At 44.8% G+C, this 25,000-nt stretch overlaps 4 protein-coding genes across 6 annotated transcripts in view; 1 reads left to right on the forward strand and 3 right to left on the reverse strand.

Moving 5' to 3' along the window:
* Window positions 1–1,106: 1,106 nt before the first annotated feature.
* On the reverse strand, window positions 1,107–2,477 carry LOC142933994 (microfibril-associated glycoprotein 4-like). Its single transcript, XM_076078334.1, has 4 exons — window positions 2,451–2,477; window positions 1,756–1,852; window positions 1,514–1,681; window positions 1,107–1,360 (listed from the first exon to the last, which is right to left on the reverse strand). The coding sequence occupies exons 1-4, from the start codon at window positions 2,475–2,477 to the stop codon at window positions 1,107–1,109; spliced, it is 546 nt and encodes a 181-aa protein (XP_075934449.1).
* A 3,516-nt stretch (window positions 2,478–5,993) lies between these two features.
* Window positions 5,994–7,902, reverse strand: LOC142933993 (leukocyte cell-derived chemotaxin-2-like). Its single transcript, XM_076078333.1, has 4 exons — window positions 7,888–7,902; window positions 6,966–7,102; window positions 6,582–6,733; window positions 5,994–6,212 (listed from the first exon to the last, which is right to left on the reverse strand). Exons 1-4 carry the CDS (start codon window positions 7,900–7,902, stop codon window positions 6,046–6,048), a joined length of 471 nt encoding a protein of 156 aa, XP_075934448.1. The 3' UTR covers window positions 5,994–6,045.
* Window positions 7,903–8,293: 391 nt separating this feature from the next.
* Window positions 8,294–12,229, reverse strand: bbs1 (Bardet-Biedl syndrome 1). Of its 3 annotated transcripts, none has more exons than XM_076078357.1 (7): window positions 11,696–12,229; window positions 11,043–11,438; window positions 10,673–10,855; window positions 10,463–10,594; window positions 10,155–10,261; window positions 9,938–10,058; window positions 8,294–9,849 (listed from the first exon to the last, which is right to left on the reverse strand). In XM_076078357.1, the coding sequence occupies exons 2-7, from the start codon at window positions 11,418–11,420 to the stop codon at window positions 9,019–9,021; spliced, it is 1,752 nt and encodes a 583-aa protein (XP_075934472.1). In that variant the 5' UTR covers window positions 11,421–11,438; window positions 11,696–12,229; the 3' UTR covers window positions 8,294–9,018. The 3 variants fall into 3 exon arrangements, with proteins under 3 accessions (XP_075934472.1, XP_075934471.1, XP_075934470.1); XM_076078356.1 differs by having other exon boundaries at window positions 11,043–11,454; XM_076078355.1 differs by having other exon boundaries at window positions 11,043–11,454; window positions 11,644–12,229.
* Window positions 12,230–12,564: 335 nt separating this feature from the next.
* LOC142934018 (kinesin-like protein KIF20B) overlaps window positions 12,565–25,000 on the forward strand; it is a 13,484-nt gene continuing 1,048 nt past the window's right edge. The window contains exons 1-28 of the mRNA XM_076078362.1: window positions 12,565–12,648; window positions 13,209–13,315; window positions 13,500–13,583; window positions 13,922–14,041; window positions 15,061–15,199; window positions 15,686–15,870; window positions 15,951–15,993; window positions 16,130–16,266; window positions 16,459–16,531; window positions 16,996–17,107; window positions 17,492–17,563; window positions 17,777–17,923; window positions 18,015–18,177; window positions 18,255–18,551; window positions 18,702–18,808; window positions 18,896–19,013; window positions 19,101–19,212; window positions 19,589–19,650; window positions 19,756–19,854; window positions 20,460–20,577; window positions 20,674–20,859; window positions 21,174–21,298; window positions 21,404–21,577; window positions 21,710–21,873; window positions 22,033–22,202; window positions 22,376–22,450; window positions 22,540–22,826; window positions 24,691–24,753. Coding sequence (XP_075934477.1) covers window positions 13,211–13,315; window positions 13,500–13,583; window positions 13,922–14,041; window positions 15,061–15,199; window positions 15,686–15,870; window positions 15,951–15,993; window positions 16,130–16,266; window positions 16,459–16,531; window positions 16,996–17,107; window positions 17,492–17,563; window positions 17,777–17,923; window positions 18,015–18,177; window positions 18,255–18,551; window positions 18,702–18,808; window positions 18,896–19,013; window positions 19,101–19,212; window positions 19,589–19,650; window positions 19,756–19,854; window positions 20,460–20,577; window positions 20,674–20,859; window positions 21,174–21,298; window positions 21,404–21,577; window positions 21,710–21,873; window positions 22,033–22,202; window positions 22,376–22,450; window positions 22,540–22,826; window positions 24,691–24,753 — 3,537 coding nt within the window. The 5' untranslated portion in view covers window positions 12,565–12,648; window positions 13,209–13,210. The remainder of the gene's footprint in view (window positions 12,649–13,208; window positions 13,316–13,499; window positions 13,584–13,921; window positions 14,042–15,060; window positions 15,200–15,685; window positions 15,871–15,950; window positions 15,994–16,129; window positions 16,267–16,458; window positions 16,532–16,995; window positions 17,108–17,491; window positions 17,564–17,776; window positions 17,924–18,014; window positions 18,178–18,254; window positions 18,552–18,701; window positions 18,809–18,895; window positions 19,014–19,100; window positions 19,213–19,588; window positions 19,651–19,755; window positions 19,855–20,459; window positions 20,578–20,673; window positions 20,860–21,173; window positions 21,299–21,403; window positions 21,578–21,709; window positions 21,874–22,032; window positions 22,203–22,375; window positions 22,451–22,539; window positions 22,827–24,690; window positions 24,754–25,000) is intronic.

A 25,000-nucleotide genomic window follows, 5' to 3' on the forward strand; every position in this document is an offset into this window, starting at 1 on the left:
TTCCACGGAGCTACAGAAAGACTCAGAGGAAACAGAGCCGAGTTCAGACGTCAAAATTAATCAGATGGAACTCACCTTCAGTGTGAAACCAGGAGACAAAGTGTGTTTGTGTTGAGCGAGTCTGATCTGAGGTCTGTTTTACGGGTTAGTTCAGCTGTTATCTAACCGATAAACGGTCTGCAGGTCCTCTACTCTCACTCCAAAGGTCCCTCAGCTGAGCGTCTTTATAGATTAGAGATCATGACTACACATTAACAGATGATATCAGTAATAAATTCATTCACACTGTTATCAGGATGATTTGTTTCTGAGACCTTAGAAACAGAACAGACTCAACTCAAGGTCCACCTTCTTACTGGTTCCAGAGCTTTTGACCGCATAAAGGGTCCAAACAATCCGTGACATGTTCAGGGAATTGTTGTATTAATGTGAAACAGCAGTTGTTCACTTATTTATAAATATTTAGGATATAAATAAGAGAGAGACATCAGAGACACCAGAGACACCAGAGACGCCAGAGACACCAGAGACATCAGACACACGACATCTTCATCAGATCACTTCATCAGAGATCTGACCATGAAGGTAAGTTTGTACCTTTATATATCTGATCAGTAGTTTTAGTATGTTAACAGGTTCTGGGCTGGATTTACCTACAGATACTCTACATATGATTTAATTAAATGTGTGTTTATTGTTTCTTCTGGCAGCTTCTCTAAATCTATATTTCTATAGTGAAAGGTAAAGTCAGTCTCCTTCCTTCTACAGTTGAAAACACATCTATGTGACGTTTGGACGGAGGGATGAAAAGCCTGCGTCTAGTTTTAGTATTCCAGCTGTGCCTCTTCACGAAAAGTGATCGTCCACCAAAGTCTTGAACAGAGAGAATCCAGACAGAGAGACACAGGAGACAAAGTGAAGACAGCTTCTGGTTTATTGTCAACAGCAGATAATGATTCACATCAGGGTTTCAAACCTCCACCAAATGTTGGTCTGACTTTAAAACGTTCACTTTATCAGACTGAACACGTGTTTACATCTAAAGGTTCTGTGTGATCACATCTAGATCATCGTCAGCTGATGTTCTGCTGTACGTTGGTCCTGAACTATTGCACAGGACGGATCTTCATGCTGATGGTCTTCAGGGAGTAGTCATGATCCTTCCAAGTAGTCCACTCCACTCCAACAGCATGGAGAGTACTGTCAGCCCCCCAACGATAAACCCCGTTGGGGTTTGCATTGTGACAGCTGTTGTACCAGAACGCACCCAGGAATAGTCTGGCACAGTTCCCCTCATAATCGTCCTGGTCTTTGTCGAAGGTGGAGAACTTCTGTCCGTTGTGAAAACTCAGGGAGTCTCCTGCAGAGTATAATGAGAATATCATGATACAACTAATAGTGGTATATTTTTAAAACTGTATTTACATTGAGTTGTGTTTTTGGTCAATCAGTCCTGAGCATGAGGACGACCCAAATCCTCCACTATGAGAGCAGTCCTTCAGCCAGTCTTCACCTGCCCCTCCATCAGTGAATCCAGACACATGCAGTGTGTATCCGTAGGACTCTGGGTCGATGGAGAACGAGGAGTAATGAGCGGACGCTCTGTTTCCACTGAAGTCCTCCATGTCCACCAGCAGCTCGTACTTTTTCCTCAGAGTCAGGTGGAAGAGAGTCTCAAGACCTGAAAACAAACACACTCATAAACACATAGAAACATCCCGAAGTCACGACCGGTGGTTTGGTTTCATTCCTCACCGAGCCAGTACTCTCCTGCAGCGCTACCAAAGCCGACCTTGTATTGATCCCAGGGCCTGTAGAAGTTCACCGAGCCGTCCACCCTCCTCTGGAACACCTGGGGGACGAGATGGAGGGTTAACGAGCTGAACACAAGATGTCTAACAGCTCAAGTTCCCAGACATCAAGGTTTGAACCAGTGGTACGTCTACATCCAGGACTCACTGCTGTTGTTCTCAGTGGAGGGTTTGTGAACCTCGTTCAGTCAGCTTAAACACCTGCAAAACTTTTATTTCAACTTCTGTTAATTACAGAATATTTTATGTTTAAACGCACCTTTGGCAGAGTGCTGCTTCACCGTCACTGTAAATATGTTTAACTCTGACACTTCACAGCACAACACATAATCAGCCACTGGACTCATCTATTCTGGACACAACGGACGAACTGATGCTCAAATCAAGTCGAGGCCTGAGATCTAATGGTAGCATGGAGGCGGGGTCGTCCTCTGTCACCGATCCGGACTGTGATGTTCATGGACAGGAACTCAGAGAACAGTGGATCGTTCCTCCGGCTGGTAGAGAGTCTCTGCCCCAAGAGAGGTCAAGTATCTTGTGGTTTGTTCACCAGTGAGGACAGAATGGTGAGATGGACAAGAGGTTCAGTGCAGCGTTGATAACTGGTAAGAAGATCTAGAGCTAGAGGTAAATACTCACCGTCCAGCGTCCGTCTAGTGAGTCCATGTCACAGTACACCTACACACAAACACACACACACTCATCAATACATCTGATGCCTCTAGAAATATTGAATATATCCATAGGTACTACAACCTGTAGTAGTACTATTGTACTACTACGACTGCTTGTATCTGTTGTATCAGAAGCTTCAGTCACAACTTTTGTCTTCTCAAGTTGAACACTGAGATCATCTGAAGGTGGCCGACGTGTACCTGGACAGCAGACGTGGATCCGATGGGGTAGATGGTGTACACTCCGCTGGGTCGGGTGTTGTTATTATTGTGGATGTCACTGCAGTCCAGCGGCAGGACGAGAGCCATGCAGCTGGTCAATACCGGAGCCAGGAGCAGGACGACTAATACCGGCTGGAACAGAGGACACGTTGTCTTCATGTCTTAGCAAAAACTAGTTGAACATTTCTGAGTTTGTTCTCTGCAGTCAGAGCATGAGACCTGCTGTGCTTTTAAAGCTAAATGTTCCTCACTGACATCGTAACCAATGTGTGTATTTATCCTTCGTTTAACCTAAGTTAGCATCACTAACAAGCACAGCTGGAATACTAGAACTACACGCAGGCTTTTGATTCCTCTGTCAAATACATGTGTTTTCAAACTGTAGAAGGAAGGAGACTGACTTTACCTTCCACTCTAGAAATATAGATTTAGAGAAGCTGCCAGAAGAAACAATAAACACATTAAATTAAAATATATGAAGGTAAATCCAGCCCTGGAGTCAAGTTGTAAATAGAGTTTAGTGCTTCATACAGAAATGAGAAAATAAAGAATCTTATGTCAATATTCTACATCCTCACACTCAACCTGTTAACATACTACAAGTACTGATCAGATATATAAAGGTACAGACTTACCTTCATGGTCAGATCTCTGATGAAGTGATCTGATGAAGATGTCGTGTGTCTGGACGCTCTGGTGTCTCTGATGTCTCTGGTGTCTCTGATGTCTCTGATGTCTCTTACTTATAGTCCACAGATTAAAAAACTAGCAGCTGCTGTTTCACACGTTAAAATATCTTTGGAAACACATGTCCTTGAGTGTTTGTATCTTTGGATTACACAACATTGTTGGCACCCAACACGACCACACTGTGGGTGACTCGTGTTACATAACTCTTTTACTGAACTGCTCTCTATTAATCATGACAGTGTACACCATTAGACAAAGGCTTCTACACAAGATGTCTATCTGATAGTTCTGTAGCTCAATCTGAAGAAGTGATTCCGTCTGTATTTAACTCAATCTCATGTCTCAATATAACAGAGGACTCGTGTGATAACGTTAGTCTCTCACAGGTTGATCATCTTGTCAATAGTTCTACAGGTTCACTAAGAAGGACACTAGACTTTATTGGCCCTCTAAAAAAGAAGATGGTAACACAAAGGAGGTTCACTCCATGGTATAACCCTGAAACCAGTAAATTAAAGCAAACATAGTTAGGGCTGGTTCAGGTTCATAGTTAGAGCTGGTTCAGGTTCATAGTTAGGGCTGGTTCAGGTTTATAGTTAGGGCTGGTTCAGGTTCATAGTTAGGGCTGGCTCAGGTTTATAGTTAGGGCTGGTTCAGGTTCATAGTTAGGGCTGGTTCAGGTTTATAGTAAGGGCTGGTTCAGGTTTATAGTAAGGGCTGGTTCAGGTTTATAGTTGGGGCTGGTTCAGGTTCATAGTTAGGGCTGGCTCAGGTTTATAGTTAGGGCTGGTTCAGGTTTATAGTTAGCGTTGGTTCAGGTTTATAGTTAGGGCTGGTTCAGGTTTATAGCTGGGGCTGGTTCAGGTTTAATAGTTAGAGCTGGTTCAGGTTTATAGTTAGGGCTGGTTCAGGTTTATAGTTAGCGTTGGTTCAGGTTTATAGTTGGGGCTGGTTCAGGTTTATAGCTGGGGCTGGTTCAGGTTTATAGTTAGGGCTGGTTCAGGTTTATAGTTAGGACTGGTTCAGGTTTATAGTTAGGGCTGGTTCAGGTTTATAGTTAGGGCTGGTTCAGGTTTATAGTTAGGACTGGTTCAGGTTCATAGTTAGGGCTGGTTCAGGTTTATAGTTAGGGCTGGTTCAGGTTTATAGTTAGGGCTGGTTCAGGTTTATAGTTAGGGCTGGTTCAGGTTTATAGTTAGGGCTGGTTCAGGTTTATAGTTAGGACTGGTTCAGGTTCATAGTTAGGGCTGGTTCAGGTTTATAGTTAGGGCTGGTTCAGGTTTATAGTTAGGGCTGGTTCAGGTTTATAGTTAGGACTGGTTCAGGTTTATAGTTAGGACTGGTTCAGGTTCATAGTTAGGGCTGGTTCAGGTTAATAGTTAGGGCTGGTTCAGGTTTATAGTTAGGGCTGGTTCAGGTTCATAGTTAGGGCTGGTTCAGGTTAATAGTTAGGGCTGGTTCAGGTTTATAGTTAGGGCTGGTTCAGGTTTATAGTTAGGGCTGGTTCAGGTTTATAGTTAGGACTGGTTCAGGTTCATAGTTAGGGCTGGTTCAGGTTTATAGTTAGGGCTGGTTCAGGTTTATAGTTAGGGCTGGTTCAGGTTTATAGTTAGGACTGGTTCAGGTTTATAGTTAGGACTGGTTCAGGTTCATAGTTAGGGCTGGTTCAGGTTCATAGTTAGGGCTGGTTCAGGTTAATAGTTAGGGCTGGTTCAGGTAATGCACATGAAGCAGAAATAAGAGCTTCACTCTCTCTTATTTGTTGGACCAGAGAGCAGAAAAAGGTCAAAGCTGTGCAGCTGCTGCTTCTCACCAATAACACCAGATTAGTGTGTGTGTGTGTGTGTGTGTGTGTGTGTGTGTGTGTCTGTGTGTCTGTGTGTGTGTGTGTGTCACCTCTGCAGGTTAAAAGCTGTTGTTTTCTAATTATACTCATTCTCTTGCATTCTTTTGTCGTTATTTCTTTTGTCGTTATTTCAGACTTTACCTCACTGTTAGTGGATTTTAATGGTCACAAGCGTGTGTGTGGGGGGGCGGGGGGGGGGGTCCCCTGTTTGTCTTCAGTCTGATCATGTGACTCCAGTTTGTGGACGACACATTATTTAAAACTCAAACATTACATAAAATGATGTTTGTGCTGTCTCTGATAATAAAAGAAACGCATCTAACCTGCTTTTTAAATTGTATTAGTTTATAAAAGCAGCAATTAAAAAAGCTTTAATCTTTAGTTTACCTCATCGATGTGTCCGGTAGATCTGAACACATCGTTTATGTTAGAAGTTTATGTTTTCTACCACAAAGAAACTCTTTACATCAGAGACTGAACGATTGTTCACAGTAGAATATGAACATTTTCTCTTGCTGCTCTTCTGTGATTATTAAATAATCTAACAGGTGTTATACATTTAAAACAACGATGTTTTACTTCATGAAACACATTTTCAGCTTCTGATTCTTCAGTCACAGAAACTGCGATAATATTAAACATTAGTTTAGAACACAACTTTACAAAGTGTATTTGTGTTTTACATAGTTAGAGATGAATAAAGAAACAACAGAAGTGCTCATTACATTTTATTGGTTTATAACAGCAGTGCTTTCAGACCAACAGCCAATGAAAAGAGCTTTAGTGGTCCTTGAAGGGTTAATCAGAAATATGGCGTTGGGTCGCTCTTGTCGCACATCTGGACGTGAACATGTGAGGTGATTCCTCTGTAAACTGTCTGCATCGGCATCATGACGCCGATCCTCTCGCCCTTCATCACCGATCCAGAGAGTCGGTCCGGCTGAACGTAGAACAACTTGAAACACAGACCTGCAGGAAGAAATACACAGTAAAGGTACTAATACCTCAGTGTAAAAATACTCGGTTGAATTAAAGGTACTAATACCACAGTGTAATAATATTCTGTCAAATATAAAGAACTAATACAACACTGTAAAAATACTCGGTTACAGTAAAAGTACTAATACCACAGTGTAAAATACCATAAAGCGGTTAACTCTGTCAGCAATGTTGCGATAGTTAGCACTGTTAGCGCTGTTAGCACTGTTAGAACTGTTCGCGCTGTTAGCACTGTTAGCGCTGAGCTGCCGGCTCAGCCGCTGCCATGTTGAGAGCTGTTGAGAGACAATAGAAGAGCTCCCGGTCTCGTATTCACACGTAAAGAACCGATGGACCGACCTTCTCCTCTCAGGTTGATCCCGTTGTTGATGGCCGCCTTCTTGGCGTCGGTGTAGACGATGACTCCTCCGTTCAGAGTCACATTAAACGGAGCGTAGACGGTCGATCCATCGCTGCACACGATGTCCAGACCTTTGTGTTCCCTGGTCCCCCTAAAACACGTCCAGATGTTGACCCACAAAGACATCAACTCATCTATTATTGTTTCAATGAATCCATTAGAAGTCTTTAAAATGTACGACGTCTATAAGAGTCCAACGTGACAAGTCTTTAGTTGGACCGTCCGAAACCCAAAAAGATGATCAGTCCGGACTGTTAGTTCTCAAACACCGGAGCCTACGTTACCCACAATGCACCTGAATAGTAGTGTAGTTGTTGTGTTACCGTCTGGCTCCATAGTGTCCGTCTCCCCAGCCGTCTGACGTCCTCCTGCTGTTGGCAGAGTTTCCACTGCAGAGCTGACCGAACTTTACGCCGTCACACACACACAACACAGCTACACACACACACACACACACACACTTGTTTTTGTCACATTACATTGACTTACATTAATTCCCTGGAGACTCACTTCAACTTCACCCAAAACAACAGGTGTGAATCCTAATTGACTTTACAGAGTGGGGACCTTCATCACAGTGTCTCCATAAGGCTGTGAGTCCCCACAATACTGGTAAATGTGAACACGTGTTATTTCTAAGTTGTTTTTTTACCACAAAGGTTTTCATTCCAGAGACTCGACGACAGTAAAATATCAACATTTTGTCTCGCTGCTCTTCTGTGATTAATATTTAATCAGACGTTAACTTAAAACAAATAGTTTTACTTTATTAATCTTAGTCAATTAAATCTTTGTGTATTTAATAAAATAGAGAAGACAAATGTTCAGACCAAACACTGTAAAACACACGATTAACAGACAGAAAATCAACGGGTGGAAATACAGAACATTGCTGTTGGTCACAGAGAACGAGGTGTTAAATATTTAAAATTAATCTTATATTAATGTTTGCAGCAGGATCACTAAAATATGTCGTTCAAAGCTTCCGATTGGTTCGTTATAATCAGGATTAAGTCAATGATTCAGATTCTCACCCAACAAAATCACAACGCGTCTCATCTTCAGATCTTAGTTTGATGAAGAACTTCTTCTCTCGTTTTATAGAAGCTGACGTTCCTCTTTCAACACAGTGGAAAGTCCGCACGATGTTTTATTATTTCACAATGAAAGAGTCGATGATGTCACATGTTGTCATGTGACATCGACTGTCGGGACAGCAAACAGCAGCTGTTTACCTGTCCTCACCTGTTTGACCTCCATACGTCACAAACTGGAATCCACAGAATGTTGACATTTAAAAAAAGTCGTTTTCATTTTTTTAATCATTTTAAATTGTAATGCTCATAAAAGTCAACAATCTTCACTTTATTTGTTTGAATCATTTTTTGTTTGTTTCACATCTACAGAATATTACTGTTATTGTTTCACTTCTTTTGTGAGATGTTTGCTGTGAGGAATGTAAAGAGAATAAACATGTTGGTGTTCATTACAGATTATTTTAACGTGCTGCTTTAGTCTTCAGTCAGAAAATGTTAAATATAATTCAACATATTTGAAGCGTAAAGTTTCCAGTAATAAATTAATCATAAATAAATATTCATTTGGGTTTAAATTGAGATTCTTTTTCAAGACAAAGAATCCTGGACACTCCTTTCTTTGAAAAATAACTTTATTCATTGTTTTATTTCACTTCATACAATACTACATTTAAAATACATTTAAAATATATTTGTCTTATTTCTATATAAACTGCAGCGATCTGACTTTTAGTCCCGATAGCGATCAGTGATCAATAAACTGTACGTCTCACTTTATGAACTTTGTAAACTAATTAACAAATAAATACGTCGATATAAACTCATAAATAGGACAAATAACCAAAATCAGTATCGCTGCATTTCTTTTTCAAACCTTTAACAATAAAAGTGATTTTAATCCCTGAGAGATCGATGAGTGTGTTGATGGATCTGTAGTTCACATCCACACACATCTGGTCTCCCTTCTGTTTTAAACATGGAACACAAACTTAAACAAATCGACACAAAACTGGTTCTGAACAAATCTACAAGATTGTATGTCTCCGAGTTCTTTGAAATAGTTTTGTAATAGTATTTATATTTAGTAGTTCTACTCGCAGCCGTCCAGCAGATGGTGATGTTTCACATCTCTGTGACTCTGAGGTCAGCTTCACGACCGTAGCTCATTTGGTCCAGACATCACATGACGCTTCAACTTTATTCATTACAATGGACTTTAACTATTATGGGACTGTCAGGCTCCGATGTCTGGAGTCTGTACTGATTAAAGTTGAAGCGTCGTGTTGTCAGATCAGTCCCATGATGTTTGGAGTCATTACTGAATGAAGTTGAAGCGTTGTCAGTTGAGTGTTAGTCCTTCGCTGACGGGCATGTTGATGTGTGCGGTCAGCAGCGGGGAGCTCCGCCCCTCGTGCAGGACGAACACCTTGATGATGTCAGAGATGCCCTTGTCGCTGGTGCACTCCACGAAGGTCTCGACGGGGTAGACGAGTCCGGGCACCAGCAGAGGGATCCTCATATACGGGTTCCTCATCCGGTACAGGCTCTCGTCGTACAGGAAGCTGACGGCCAGGTTCATGACGGGCCGACACGCCGCCGTGTTCTGGACGTTCAGGGTCAGTTTGAAGGCCGGGCCCAGACCCTGAACCACGGCGTTCATCTTGAGCGGCTCTGTGAGGCTGGAGGACATTGGCGTCAGGCTGGACTCCAGGGCCTTGACGTAGGACTTGGCAGCGGACAGGCGCAGGCGGCTCAGGTCCATCTGGAAGGCGCGGTGCATCGCCAGGCCGCTCTCACGCTCCCTCAGCGTCTGGTCCACGTACAGCTTGGTCTTCTTGGGCACGTTGAGGCGGACGCTCTGGGCCGGCGGCGGCCCAGCGGTTCCGTCCCGGTCGTCAAAGGCCGCGGTCCTCTTCAGGATCTTCACCATCAGACCCCCGCCCTTGGTGGTCACGATGAGGGTCCCGTCCTCGCGTCCGTACCGGCCGAAGCAGATGCTGGTGACCACGTCGGGCGTCTTGATGGTGCTCAGCAGGTTCTTGTCCCGGTACAGGTGGACCTCACAGTTGGCCAAGCCCACCAGAACCGCCTGGAAGCCCCTGGTGGGGAGGTCCATGGCAGCCATGGTGGTGATGGGAGCCGGGAGGACGGCCCTCCACAGCTTCTTACCCTGAGGACGAGAGACACACTTACCACGTTTACCTGCAGAACGTATTCAGGTTCTTTACCTTAGAACCCTCAGACGAGCTTCAGCTGACCTTCTGTGTGAAGCCCTGTAGGCTCTCGTCGGTGCAGCCGACCACCACGTTCTTCCCGACCCTCACCAGACCCACCGGGTGATACGACAGCTCGATGCTGTACTTCGGTTTATCAGAGTCCCTGAAGAGCAGCAGCACAAACATCAGCCGGGTGAGTTCTCTTTAGACAGGTGAGTTCTCTCATACGGGTGAGTTCTCTCATACGGGTGAGTCTTACCTGCGCAGAATGTAGATGTTTCCGTTGCGACACGCCACCGTGATGCGAAACTCCACGTCGAACTGCCCCGTCACGTCCATCATGGCGGGAGCGGCCGGCAGTGACATCTTCAACAGTCATACAGACAGGTTTCTTACTTTGTTCCTGGAGCTTTCAGCCACATCTCATGGCTTTCCTCAGCGAGGACTGTGGAGTTCGCTCAGTCGTCAAACCATCTCCATGATGACGGAGAGCAAAGCCATGAGATGAGCTGCACAAACAATAACTCCTGTCCTCCCAGTTCAAACCAGTGTGTGATGGGAGTTTACCTTGGAGAGGATGATGAAGGCCTCGGGGTCGAGGACGAAGACGTCGCTGCTCTCCGTACCGATCACCAGACAGCTGACGCCGTCCTCGTCCGCAGTGCTCTTCTTCAGGGTCCCGATGCAGGTGATGACGGTCTGAAACACAGGCAACGATCGACCAATCAGAGCAAGGGAGGGAGGGGTGGGTTATATTATGAATGGTGTCGGAGTTACCTGCCGTCTGATTGGCTGCTGCTTGTGCAGCTGGACGAACTCGTCCATGTCTCCGGTCTCCAGGGACAGGAACCTGAGCGAGCGGACAGACAGCGGGACGTTGGCCTTCTTCCTGACGCTCTCCAACATCTCCCTCAACGTCACGGGGTCGATCCCGCCCTCCCTCGCCTGATGCCACACGTCCTGACCAATCACAGCGCAGTACACGTCACAATTAAAGAGTAACTAAAACAGTGACCTGTGTTATAACACAGGGTTCTGTGACTCATAGTAGATACAACTGAATGGACCACATATCTCTCTCTCTCTCTCTCTCTCTCTCTCTCATATATATATATATATATAGTAGATACCCCTGAATGGACCAGACCTGCTCCAGTGAGTTGACCTCCAGGCCCGGCAGTGTGAACTTGAAGTATGGTCTCAGGTTCTTGTAGACGTAGATGCAGGGTCCGGACGCCACAGCGACCGCGGGTATGCGTGGTTCGTGCAGGTCCATGAAGAAGGCGACGAGGCCGGCGGGCAGGTCCAGCAGGGTGCTCTCGCTCATCAGCGCCGTGCCGCGGTACACCTTCAGCTTCATGCCCGACGAGCCGGAGCCCAGGTCCCCCACCACCAGCCGGCTCTCACCGTCACCACTCAGGTCCGCCAGGTCCACGCAGGACGAGAAGGTGTACAGACCGGCTACCGGGTCGTAGTGAGCGTCCAGCCACCTCCCACCGTCACCGCCCGAGTCCACCGATGACATGACGGCAGCAGGAGAGTCCTGGTACAGGAGAGACCTGGTTCAGGAGAGTCAGACGGTTCATTCACTGCTCTGTCTGTCTGTCTGTCTGTCTGTCTGGTGGAACAAGTACTCAGATGGTGTACTTAAATACTACTACTACAGTGTAAAAGTATTGATTGATTAGTAAAACTACTATATCTGATGTATCTGATTCATATCACTGTAGAAAGTACAATATATTTACCTCTGAGAAGTAGAGAGGGAGAATAAAAGGTACTCAATTAAAGTACAAGTACCTCGAGTCTGTACTTGAGTACAGTACTTGGTTACGGATGACGGTAGTGTAGTAGAAGTATTACTCTGAAGAGTATCGGTACTCTGTCATCAGCAGCTGATCAATGACGGTAACGACGCTCGCTCGCCGTTGTCAAGGAAACCGGTGTGCTGCGTGTCCTCGCGGCGAATCCTGACGTTTTTATTGGTTGTTTGATCTCGAGCAGTGTGACGTGTCTTCCACATAAACGATATAAACTGTTTCACATGAAGTGTAAGTAGTAGCAGCTAACAGCTAGCTGCTAATCCAACAAATCCGCTTCAAATCCTCTGCTTCAATCCTCAACTCTGTCACCGGCTGATGACGTCAATCTCAACCGACGGTGTTTATTTCTTCTTCTTCTTCTTCTTCTTCTTCTTCTTCTTCTTCTTCTTTGGTGTTTGCATGGCGGTTCGCAAGCAACCACGTGAACAACGTTATGATGCATTACCGCCACCAGCAGCATTCAAATCAAATGAAATAAAACTCTGTTTCTGTAAAAGTACTAACACCACAATTTAAAAATACTCCTTTACAGTACAGTACCAGTACCACAGTATACAGATACTCAGCAGTACTTAGTAAATGTACTAATATTACACTGGTATAATACCACATTTAAAAATACTCAGTTACAGTCAAAGTATTAATAATACACTGTTAAAATACTCTGTTACAGATTTATTCATTTGAATTTGCATATTAATAAAATAAAAACCCGAACATACATTCTGTTGAGTTTTTTCATTGACTCAACATTGTCTCGCGATATCTTATCCGATACCTGCGTGACGTCTCCTTGTGCCAGCCTCCTGATTGGTCCTCTGGTCTCTGTTTAAAAACTAGACCGCGTAGAGAGGAGAAGCTGCCGAAGCTAACGTTAGCTCAACGTTAACTGAATGTTTCTCTGTTTCTGGTGAATAAAACACATCCAGAGTGAGTAACACTGTGATGAAGAGGTTAATCTGCGCAGATGTGAATTAATGAGATGTTTTATCCTTGAAGGACGTTAAACCCAACAAATAGACGCATGTACGTGAGTTAGCTCGTGGTGGCTAATGCTAACAACAAAGTAGCAGTAGCTAGCGGCTGTTTAGTTAATGACGTTACTAAAGTGTTACAGCTAAATAGCTCCGACGTGCTCTTTTAATCCTTCATTGTTAGAAGTCACGCAGAACTCTTTAAATATTTAGGATCTCTTTCTTTATCTGATCATTTCCGCACGAGGCAGAGTCTCTCTGTCTGTCTCTCTCTCTCTTTCTCAAGACAGATTAAGATTAAAGGTTATTTTTTCTACTCGTAAAATCTGTTTAGATATAATCTTATAATCTTATCATGCTCGTTTGAAGAAGATCTCTCTGTTGTTTACGTGTTTACATGTCTGTAGAGATGATGGAGTCTTGTTTACATGTATGTAGAGATGATGGAGTCTTGTTTACTTGTTTACATGTATGTAGAGATGATGGAGTCTTGTTTACTTGTTTACATGTCTGTAGAGATGATGGAGTCTTGTTTTGGTGAGAAGCCGGAGAGAGTCGGTCCGGTGCTGGTGGACGACATCAAGAGAGATCTACTCGGTGAATTCACTGCTTTACCTGCACAGGTATGTCTGTCTCTCTACCCGTCTGTCTGTCTGTCTCTCTGCCCGTCAGGCAGGAAGGGAAAGACAGACAATCTGTTTGTATGTGTCTGTCTGTCTATCTGTCTCTCTCTCTCTCTGTCTGTGCTGGTGTCAGCGGGATGTTTACATCGTCATGGTGACAGGTGTTGTTGTTTTGTCTCATCAGGACATCGTTCAGTCAGAAAACCTTCAGGTTTATCTGAGAGTGAGACCATTTACTGCAGCAGAGAGAGACAAGAGAGAGACACAGGTGAGACACACACACACACACACAGAGACACACACACACACAAAGACACACACACAGAGACACACACACGCATGTCTATTTTTCTATTCACGGTACATCAACTCTTCATTAGTCAATGTACCGGCCCTTTAATTGGACAGAACAAGAAGTCACGTTGAAGTCACGACGGCATCTTATTGACAGAACGATTCATGGAGAAAATGTAATAAGAATAACATTCTTAGCTTCAGCTCTAATGAAGAAATCCTCAGATGTTTATTAGAAGAGATGATATGATTGATAATAACTGATGATAGTAATGATTATTATTGATTAATATCACGTCTTCTGCTCTTCAGGACTGTGTGAACATCGAGGGACCAGACACGGTGGTCCTCACGGCTCCCAGGACCTGTCAATCAAACCGGCAGAGCGACAAGTCCCTCCCACAAACAGCACAGAGGTTCACCTTTACACAGGTAGCTGTGACATCACCCGTCTGTCAAACTAGTGTTTACTAGTTAATTGGTAGATATGTTTTACTGGTTAACGTGTTTTACTGGTTAACTGGTTGACGTGTTTACTTGTTAACTGGTTGACGTGTTTACTAGTTAACTGGTTGACGTGTTTACTAGTTAACTGGTTGACGTGTTTACTAGTTAACTGGTTGACGTGTTTACTTGTTTACTGGTTGACGTCTTTACTCGTTAAAGTGGTTGACGTGTTACTCGTTAACTGGTTGACGTGTTTACTGGTTGACGTGTTTACTTGTTAACTGGTTGACGTCTTTACTCGTTAAAGTGGTTGACGTGTTACTCGTTAACTGGTTGACGTGTTTACTGGTTGACGTCTTTACTCGTTAAAGTGGTTGACGTCTTTACTCGTTAAAGTGGTTGACGTGTTACTAGTTAACTGGTTGACGTGTTTACTCGTTAAACTGGTTGGCGCGTTTACTCGTTAACTGGTTGACGTGTTTACTCGTTAACTGGTTGACGTCTTTACTCGTTAACTGGTTGACGTCTTTACTCGTTAACTGGTTGACGTCTTTACTCGTTAAAGTGGTTGACGTCTTTACTCGTTAAAGTGGTTGACGTGTTACTAGTTAACTGGTTGACGTGTTTACTCGTTAAACTGGTTGACGTGTTTACTCGTTAAACTGGTTGACGTCTTTACTCGTTAAAGTGGTTGACGTCTTTACTCGTTAAAGTGGTTGACGTGTTACTAGTTAACTGGTTGACGTGTTTACTCGTTAAACTGGTTGACGTGTTTACTCGTTAAACTGGTTGACGTCTTTACTCGTTAAAGTGGTTGACGTCTTTACTCGTTAAAGTGGTTGACGTGTTACTAGTTAACTGGTTGACGTGTTTACTCGTTAACTGGTTGACGTCTTTACTCGTTAACTGGTTGACTTCTTTACTCGTAAACTGGTTGACGTCTTTACTCGTTAAACTGGTTGATGTGTTTACTACAGTAGTTAACTGGTTGATGTGTTGTACAGGTCTTTGATCCGGATGCCAGCCAGAAGAAGGTCTTTGAGGGTTCAGTTCGTGGTTTGGTCCGTGACGTTCTCACTGGAGGAAACTGTCTGGTGTTCACGTACGGAGTCACCAACGCTGGAAAAACCTTCACATTCCTGGGTCAGAAACACAACCTGTCTGTCTGTCTGTCTGTCTGTCCTCTGACTGCCCCACAGTTTAAAATAGGACTGGGACCCTTTTAGCATCAGTGTGTGTAGAGGAGAAACCTGATCCCTGTCCTGTGGAACCAGATCCAGTGGAACCAGGTTGCTCTGTGTAAACAGCTTCTCTGATTACCGTAGTCACCTGGTTCCTCTGAGTCACATCAAGTTCATGTACGTGTGAAACGTGTCCACACACACACACACACACACACACACCTGTTGTCTTCTGTGTCAAATCCAGCACATTCACATCTGGACACACAGTTGAAGCTTCACAAAATTCATCACATTTTCTCTCTGAATCCAAACGTTTCTGTACGATTTACTGTCGATTCACCTGCAGAGTGGTTTTGATTTATTTTTAAATGTCTGTCTGTCGGTCTCTCTCTGTCTGTCTGTCTGTCTGTCCGTCCGTCCGTCTGTCTGCCTGTCTGTGTCTCAGGTCCGGACCATGACTCCGGTCTGTTGCCCAGGTCTCTGTCTGTGATCTTTAACAGCATCGACAGTCGTCTGTACGGTCGGTCCGACCTGAAGCCGCAGCGCTGCAGAGACTTCAGCAGACTGACTCCAGACCAGCAGGCAGCAGAGTCCAGCAGCAAGAGGAACCTGCTGAGGCTCTTTAAAGAGGTGACAACATACAAATACATCTGTGTACTACTGTGTGTGTGTGTACCAGTGTGTCTCATTGTGTCTCATTGTCTCTGCAGAGCGACAAAAGTCAGACGTCTGGCAGATCAACTTTTCTTGACGGTCAGTGATTTAATTACTGTGAAGTCAGAAGTTTGTTATTTGTCCGACCATGTAAATGAAAGGTGGTCCTCACACAAAAATCTTGTGGAGCCCACACCTGCTAAAAACAAGGAGGTGTGTGTGTGTGTGTTTTCAGGCTCGTCTGACAGCACAGGGACCGGCGTCTCTGAGGAGGACAGTTTTTGTCTTGATGTCGACTCAAACGTCCGTTTCTCTGTTTGGGTTTCATTCTGTGAGATTTACAACGACAACATCCACGACCTGCTGGAGCAGGTGTGTGTGTGTGTGTGTGTGTGTGTGTGTGTGTGTGTGTGTGTGTGTGTGTGTGTGTGTGTGTGTGTGTGTGTGTGTGTGTGTGTGTGTGTGTGTGTGTGTGTGTGTGTGTGTGTGTGTGTGTGTGTGTGTGTGTGTGTGTGTGTGTGTGTGTGTGTGTGGTTGATCTGTCATTGATCTGTCATCGATCAGGTTCCCAGTGGACACCACAAGAGGACGGTTCTGCGTCTGTCTCAGGACGTCAAAGGAAACTCGTTCATCAAAGGTAACGTCTATTTTAATTTGATTAGAATCACATTTCTTTACTTTATTGTTGTGTATGTTTCATGTTCCTGTGTGTAAATCTTTGTTTCTACTCACTGAATGAAGGTTAAAGATCCTGTAAACGATTTGATTTAACTGCTAAATATTTACTCAAATAGATTTTTAACACTTCCTGTTTCTAAAGCGTCTAAAAACGAATTAACCTTCTTTATAAAACCCTCAGAAATGTAAACAATGTTTATTATCAGTGAACATTTGTGACGGTCACATGATCGAATATAAGCTGAGCTTTACTGTCTCGGCCCAGCTGTGTTGTGTAGTAACGTTCTCGTACCACAAGATGGCAGCAGATACTTTTACAGTGTTTGGAACCCTCAACACAACCTGCAGAGATTTCACTATGTGTGTGTGTGTGTGTGTGTGTTAATGTGTGTCTTTGTGTCTTTGTGTTGCTCCATGTCTCAGACCTGAGGTGGGTCCAGGTGAACGGGTCTGAAGAGGCCTACAGAGTGCTGAAGATTGGGAAGAAGAACCAGAGCTTCTCCTCCACCAGACTGAACCATCTGTCCAGCAGGAGGTCAGCTCTTTTACTTTCTTTACTTGACTACAGTTTCTGCTTGTGACTATAAACTATAACCCTCTGAACCCTCATGGAGTTTAAGGTTTCTGTTCTGGTCACATTTTTCTCTCTGTGGTCTTGATTTTCAAAATAAAAGTCCTGCTCCTCTATAGAAACAGAACCATCATGACGGTTTATTTGTGGAGGGATTTTAAATGAGACATGATGATGAAATATCACAATTTTAAGATTAGATTTGGTTTCTTCTTCTGATGGAAGCGTTCGTCTCACATGATGTGTTCAAGGACCGTCTGAAAGATGAAAATCTGATGTTTTTTTTACAGCTTCTGGCTGATAAGCGGTGTTGTTTTTGTGATTGTTTCCCTCTGTGTGTCTCTGCAGCCACAGCATCTTCTCCATCAGGATCCTCCGAGTGGACGACGTCGGCGTTCCCAGAGTCCTCGGCATCAGCGAGTAAGACTGTTAAGCTTGGAGGGACGAGGTCATCAGTGTGTAAAGCAGTGATTCTCAACTGGTGGGTCGCGACCCAAAAGTGGGTCGCGGGAATATTGCCTGGCAAAAAAAGTCCCAAAAAAAAAAAAAAAAAAAAAGTCCCACAGCCAGACCAGCTGAGAACCACTGGTGTAGAGGATGTAAATAATAATCATAATAATGTGTCTCTGTGAGGTTGTCTCTGTGCGACCTGGCCGGATCCGAGCGCTGCTCTCGGACTCACAACACCGGGGAGCGACTGAAGGAGGCGGGAAACATCAACAGCTCTCTGCTGACGCTGGGGAAGTGCATCAACTCCATGAAGCTGAACCAGCACACCAAGTAGGACCTCAGAGTCTGGGACCGCTTGAACCAGAACCATCAGGACTCGCAGGGTGACCGGGTCTGATGGATTGTTTCTCTCTCTCTGCAGGGTCCCGCACCACGTCCCCTTCAGGGAGTCCAAGCTCACCCACTTCCTGCAGTTCTTCTTCTGTGGTGGCGGCCGCGTCTCCATGGTGGTCAACATCAACAGGAACTCGTCCTGCTTCGACGAGACGCTCAACGTCCTCAAGTTCTCCGCCCTCGCCCAGAAGGTCAGTACTGTGGCTTTGATTCAGTATTTCTACACTGAGGTTCTGAATGCAGCACCGTGACTCTCTCTCTGGTCCAGGTGGTGGTCTTGAACTCGAGGCCGATGGTCCCAGACGACGTCCCCCACAATTCGGCCATGGAGCTGTCGCTAATCATCGAGGACGCCGACCGCCGCAGAAACGTGTCGGGGCGGGGCAGGAAGAGCTCGCTGGTGGCCTGGGAGAAGACTCTGGAGGATGTGCTGGAGGATGAGGACGAGGAAGAGTGGGGGGGGGAGGAGGAGGAGGAGAGTGCGATAGAAGGAACAGTGCTGGAGGCAGGCGGTGAGGAAGACGAGGAGGAGGAAGGTGACAGGACCATGGAGGGAGAAGAGAAGGTAATGATCTAACTTAAGTTATTTCTGTTTTCTGGAGAAGTTGTATTCTCTTAAAATCCTTGAACACTGAAGAAATGTTAAGTGTGTGTGTGTGTGTGTGTGTGTGTGTGTGTGTGTGTGTGTGTGTGTGTGTGTGTGTGTGTGTGTCAGACGTCAGACAGAGAGGCGGCGCTGCGTTTGGTGCTGGAGCCTCAGATCAGAGAGGAAGTCTGCGCTGAGTTCATGGAGCTCTACAACAAGATGGAGAAAGACTACAGGTAACGTGATCATGTGACTGAACTACAGTGTGTCACATGACTAATGTGACACACATGTGACATCGTGTTTGAATGTGTGTGTGTCAGTGAGCGTCTGGAGAAGGAGAAGGAGATCCTTGAGGAGCGAGCTGATAAAAGAATGGAGATCCTAAAGAACCTCGTCAGTAAGACGGTCGACCTGTCGACTGTCAGCACCGACCACAAGGTGATCAATAGCACCTGTGTGTCTCACTACTGGTGATCGTCAGTGATGACGAGTATCAGTGATCAACAGTTTGATGATGATTGTCAGGAGGAGGCTGATCTGTTGGAGATCTTCAGTTCAGTGACTGAAGACCTGGAGAAGATCAGAGAGGACGCTCAGAGTGTTCACCGCTGTCTGACTGAGAGCACACACACTGCAGGTACACACACACACACACTCTGCAGGTACACACACACACTGCAGGTACACACACACACTCTGCAGGTACACACACACACACTCTCTGCAGGTACACACACACACACACTGCAGGTACACACACACACACACACTGCAGGTACACACACACTGCAGGTACACACACACACACACTCTGCAGGTACACACACACACACACTGCAGGTACACACACACACACACACTGCAGGTACACACACACACTCCAGATACACACACACACACACTGCAGGTACACACACACACTGCAGGTACACACACACACTGCAGGTACACACACACACACGCTCAGGTCTTAGCTCCTGGTTGTTGTTGATGTAACGTTGTCCTCCGTGCAGAGCTGGAGGCGCTGCGATTGGAGAAGCAGAGCTCACATGACCAACTGCTGGAGGCCAAGGAGGTAGTGTCTTCTTCTGTGGTGTCTGCTGTGCTTTGGTGCATCTGAAATGACGTTTGTCACGTTGTTCACGATGTGTTTTATCAATAAAGTTATTTTGTTTTCCAGAGTCTGAAGCAGCAGCAACACAAGTTATCAGAGCTGATGGAGATGAGTCAGCGGAAAGATGACGTCATCAACAAGCTGAAGAACGAGAGCAACGCCGACGTAAACACTGTTACACCTTAATGTCACAGATAATAATAATACTATTACAATAATGATTATGGCCTAAATAATAATGATGATAATAATAATGTCCGAAACTCATCCTCCACTATATTCTATCGTTTTTGTTTCTTTGGTGGTGTTCTTATGTTGGCGAGCAGCACTGATCGGTTCTGAACTTTCAGTATTTCAGTATTTTAAGTTTTGTTTTGCTTCTTCTGACTGAAGCCTTCGTTGCACATGATGTGTTCAAGGACCGTCGGAAAAATGTTATTCTGGCGATAATGACGTTGTTTTTTTTACAGCTTCTGGCTGATAAACGGGGTCGTTCTGGATATTTATATTTATAGAAAACATGCTTTTCTATCCTGCCAACGTTATGAAGTATCATAAACATATGAAATATATATTCTCATGTTATTTAATCAAACCTCACATGAAGTCATGTGGACCTGTGGCTCAGAGAGCTCATGTGATCATGAGGATTAACAATCTGTTCATCTGCTGCTGAATGATTTCCCAGAATAAGTTCATTATTAAAAGATATGATCTTCCCCGGACCAGTGAAAGCAGTGTGACTAATGAACCACATCCTGGTCTTTCAGAGGGCTCTGGTGGAGCTTCTGAGGACGACGAGAGGAGAGGAGGAGAAGGAGGAGAACAGGAAACGCCAGCGTGAAGCTCTGGAGGAAGAAGAGGAAAGAGGACCGGCAAAGAGGAGAGGTGAGAGGAGGAGGAGATGAAAGGATGGGGGCTTACTCCTTATTATTTTAACTCTAAAACTCTAAAGTCTTTCTTTCTTCTCCTCCGTCTCCTCAGTGCTGGAGGAGGAGATCTGGAGGCTGCAGGAGGAAAACGATAAGAAGGAGGAAACCATCGTCGAGCTGAGGAAGGGGGAGGAGAGGAAGAGGGGCCTGGAGGAGGAGCTGAGGAGACGAGAGGAGGAGGTGGAGAAGCTGAAGAAGGAGCAGGTTGCTCTGGAGCAGAAGGTGCAGGAGCTGACGGGTAGGAGAGCTGAATCTACAGGACACCTAGTGGACCTCATCACGTGACAGCGTGGGCCGACTGTGGCTCAGCCGTTAAGCAATCGGAGGGTCGGATGTTCGATCCCCGGATCTGCTGGTCGTCATGTGTCCTTGGCTTCACACTCAAATAGTTCCTGCTTGCTCTTGGATTTGCTTTGCTTTCTCCTCAAACTATTTACTTGCACTCAGATATGTTGTTACTTGCACAGATTTCCTGCAGCTTTAGCCCTTCTTCTCTCACTATGGCTCTTTCTGTCCTCCCTCCTCCTCTCCTCCTCTCCTCCCCCCTCGTAGATCTGGACGAGTGTCCAAACTGTGCGTCTGTGTTTCTGTCTCTGGAGTCGGAGCAGAGGGAAACATCCAGACTGACGAAGGAGAACAAAGCTCTTGTTAACGGCATCTTCCAGCTCCAGACGGAGGTACGAGTGGTCACTTTATTAGGTACACCTGTACAATCCAATATTAATACAAAGAGATCTATCAAAATTATAACAATAAATGTTTGCTTATTTTTTTATTTCCAGGTCACCGGTCCCCAGACGAAGCTCAAGGAGCAGACTGACAGGTCTGACAACCTATCACAGCAGCTGGACATTACAAAGACCCGCCTCCAGGACCTGGAGAGCCAATCAGAGGAGAAGGCCGACAGCATCAATGTTCTGACACAAGAAGTGGAGCGTCTGAAGCAGGAAGTCAAGGTTCTTCCTGTTCTTTTGTTTCTCTGTTTACAGTAACTGACGATTGATTGTTTGATTGATTGTTTATATGGCTTTGGATTGATCAGTTGAGGAGTTAATGAGTAAAGCAACAGTGTTGATTGATTGTTTCAGGAGGAGGAGGGGCGGAGCAGCAGCAGCGGCGGCGTTTTCCACGCCGCCATGGAGGAGCTGAAGAAGGAGAGCCAGGCAGCGCTGATGAGATCATCTCAGAAATCCCAACAGATCCAAGATCTGCAGAGAGGGAAAAGCCAACTGGAGGAATCTCTGACGCACAGGTAGACAGGAGGAGCCTGATGGGCTCATCAATATTGTCTTCAATCAGGTTTTATTGATGAATATACAACAGATCCAACAGGTGACAAGTAAGCAGCTGGTTAAGTATCAGTTAATTTCAAAAGTATTAATCTCCTGTCCTCATCCTACAATGAAAACAGGTGTGTTGAACTCAGTGAGGAGTTAGCCAATCAGAAAGCAGAATTCACCAGTCGGCTCCAGAGCCTAAAGGAGGAGCTTGAGTCTGAGGGCGGAGCTCTGCGAGGGAGACTGGAGGAGATGGAGAAATCAGAGGAGGAAAGGAGGAGGAATCAGGACAGGGAGAAGGAAGGTGAGAAGATGAAAAACAATACAATCTACCGTAGAGTACGGTCGAGAAACCCGGTAGAGCGCGGTCGAGGAAGGCGGTCTTTTTCTTCATTCATGACTCCAGAGAAAACCAGAACCTCATCGGTCCTTGATGGTCTGTCTACTGATCTGTCTTGAAATCTTTCTGTGTGTCAGAGCTGCATCGAGTCGTGTCCGAAAAGGAGAAACTTGTAGAAGAATGTCACAGTCAGACGGAGACTCTGAGAACAGGTATCTTCATCATCTTCATCACCTGAAACAGTGGAGAACGTTGTATTAATGTGATCAGGAGATCAATCTGAACTTTCTCTTTCCATCAGAGCTGGAGCGTCTGAGGGAAGACCTGCAGAGGAGGGAGGAGGAGGAGGAGGAGAAGGAGGAGAAGGAGGAGAAGGAGAACAACAGAGAGGTGGAGGTGCCGGTGGTGGAGGAGCTGAAGGAAGTGATCCAGAGACTCCAGGAGAAGAGAGGGAGACAGCAGCAGCAGCAGGAGGAGAAGGAGGAGGGAAGGAGCAGAAAGTTTGAGGCTGTGAGGAAAGAGATGGAGAGACTACAGAAGAAAACCCCTAGAACTACAGGGAGGAAGAGGAAGAGCTGCGACGTGCAGGTGTGTGTGTGTGTGTTAATAATTGGACAGTTCACTTGTTTGAGACATTTTTTAAATCTTAAGTTTCTATATTGATCTTACTGGTTTCAGTTTGTTTCTACGGCAACCTGTAGAGAGGTGAAACATCACACACCTGTTATATATAAATATTATATTATATACAGTTGTGTGAAAAAGTGTTTGCCCCCTTCCTGATTTCTTATTTTTTTGCATGTTTGTCACACTTAAATGTTTCAGATCATCAAACAAATTTAAATATTAGACAAAGATAACACAAGTAAACACAAAATGCAGTTTTTAAATGAAGGTTTTTATTATTAAGGGGGAAAAAAAATCCAAACCTACATGGCCCTGTGTGAAAAAGTGATTGCCCCCCCCCTGTTAAAACATAAATTAACTGTGGTTTATCACATCTTTGGAAAGCTGAGTTCAATTTCTCTAGCCACACCCAGGCCTGATTACTGCCACACCTGTTCTCAATCAAGAAATCACTTAAATAGGACCTGCCTGACAAAGTGAGGTAGACCAAAAGATCCTCAAAAGCTAGACATCATGCTGCGATCTAAAGAAATTCAGGAACAAATGAGAAACAAAGTAATTGAGATCTATCAGTCTGGAAAAGGTTACAAAGCCATTTCTAAAGCTTTGGGACTCCAGCGAACCACAGTGAGAGCCATTATCCACAAATGGCGAAAACATGGAACAGTGGTGAACCTTCCCAGGAGTGGCCGGCCGACCAAAATTACCCCAAGAGCGCAGCGACGACTCATCCAAGAGGTCACAAAAGACCCCAGAACAACATCCAAAGAACTGCAGGCCTCACTTGCCTCAATTAAGGTCAGTGTTCATGACTCCACCATAAGAAAGAGACTGGGCAAAAATGGCCTGCATGGCAGAGTTCCAAGACGAAAACCACTGCTGAGCAAAAAGAACATAAAGGCTCGTCTCAGTTTTGCCAGAAAACATCTTGATGATCCCCAAGACTTTTGGGAAAATACTCTGTGGACTGACGAGACAAAAGTTGAACTTTTTGGAAGGTGTATGTCCCATTACATCTGGCGTAAAAGTAACACGGCATTTCAGAAAAGGAACATCATACCAACAGTAAAATATGGTGGTGGTAGTGTGATGGTCTGGGGCTGTTTTGCTGCTTCAGGACCTGGAAGACTTGCTGTGGTAAATGGAACCATGAATTCTGCTGTCTACCAAAAAATCCTGAAGGAGAATGTCCGGCCATCTGTTCGTGACCTCAAGCTGAAGCGCACTTGGGTTCTGCAGCAGGACAATGATCCAAAACACACCAGCAAGTCCACCTCTGAATGGCTTAAGAAAAACAAAATGAAGACTTTGGAGTGGCCTAGTCAAAGTCCCGACCTGAATCCGATTGAGATGCTGTGGCATGTCCTTAAAAAGGCGGTTCATGCTCGAAAACCCTCCAATGTGGCTGAATTACAACAATTCTGCAAAGATGAGTGGGCCAAAATTCCTCTACAGCGCTGTAAAAGACTCATTGCCAGTTATCGCAAACGCTTGATTGCAGTTGTTGCTGCTAAGGGTGGCCCAACCAGTTATTAGGTTTAGGGGGCAATCACTTTTTCACACAGGGCCATGTAGGTTTGGATTTCCCCCCCCCCCCTTAATAATAAAAACCTTCATTTAAAAACTGCATTTTGTGTTTACTTGTGTTATCTTTGTCTAATATTTAAATTTGTTTGATGATCTGAAACATTTAAGTGTGACAAACATGCAAAAAAATAAGAAATCAGGAAGGGGGCAAACACTTTTTCACACAACTGTATATATATATTATATATATATATATTATATGTGTGTGTGTGTGTGTGTGTGTGTGTGTTTGTTTCAGGACCTGGTGTTCAGTGAGAACAAGAGAAACAAAGTGAGAGGAAACTGTCGAAACAACAAACAGGTGAGAAACAAAAGACACCTGAAGAGAGAAGACAAAGGTTCCTTTGGTTCTATGTTCCATCATAGACTCCCAGCTAAAGCATGACTCATGTTAATGACTTTGTCCTGATTGACCTGATGACAATAAAACTGAATCAGACCTGTTTGGGTTGTAGCTATGAAAAACTCTGTGAAAGACCTTCTGTGAGCAGTATGGTTAAATAGCTCTCTGTCCCTCATCCTGTCTGTCTCTCTGTCTGTCTCTCTCT

Source organism: Anarhichas minor, unplaced genomic scaffold (assembly GCF_050575085.1).
Source record: "Anarhichas minor isolate MPS153535 unplaced genomic scaffold, ASM5057508v1 ptg000065l, whole genome shotgun sequence".
Classification (NCBI taxonomy): Eukaryota; Metazoa; Chordata; class Actinopteri; order Perciformes; family Anarhichadidae; genus Anarhichas; species Anarhichas minor.

Excerpts from the sequence above, each read along its gene's own strand:
- LOC142933993 (XM_076078333.1), bottom strand. Across the intron at positions 6,734-6,965 it reads GGACACTATGGAGCCAGACG|GGGGACCAGGGAACACAAAG; the intron begins GTAACACAACAA and ends GACGTGTTTTAG. Across the intron at positions 6,213-6,581 it reads GATCAACCTGAGAGGAGAAG|GTCTGTGTTTCAAGTTGTTC; the intron begins GTCGGTCCATCG and ends TTCTTCCTGCAG.
- bbs1 (XM_076078357.1), bottom strand. The coding sequence starts at position 11,420 with ATGTCATCGGTGGACTCGGGCGGTGACGGTGGGAGGTGGCTGGACGCT. Across the intron at positions 10,595-10,672 it reads AGCAGCCAATCAGACGGCAG|ACCGTCATCACCTGCATCGG; the intron begins GTAACTCCGACA and ends CCTGTGTTTCAG. Across the intron at positions 10,262-10,462 it reads CCTTCATCATCCTCTCCAAG|ATGTCACTGCCGGCCGCTCC; the intron begins GTAAACTCCCAT and ends TGACTGTTGAAG.
- LOC142933994 (XM_076078334.1), bottom strand. The coding sequence starts at position 2,477 with ATGGACTCACTAGACGGACGCTGGACG. Across the intron at positions 1,853-2,450 it reads CACTAGACGGACGCTGGACG|GTGTTCCAGAGGAGGGTGGA; the intron begins GTGAGTATTTAC and ends CTCGTCCCCCAG. Across the intron at positions 1,682-1,755 it reads TGCAGGAGAGTACTGGCTCG|GTCTTGAGACTCTCTTCCAC; the intron begins GTGAGGAATGAA and ends GTTTGTTTTCAG.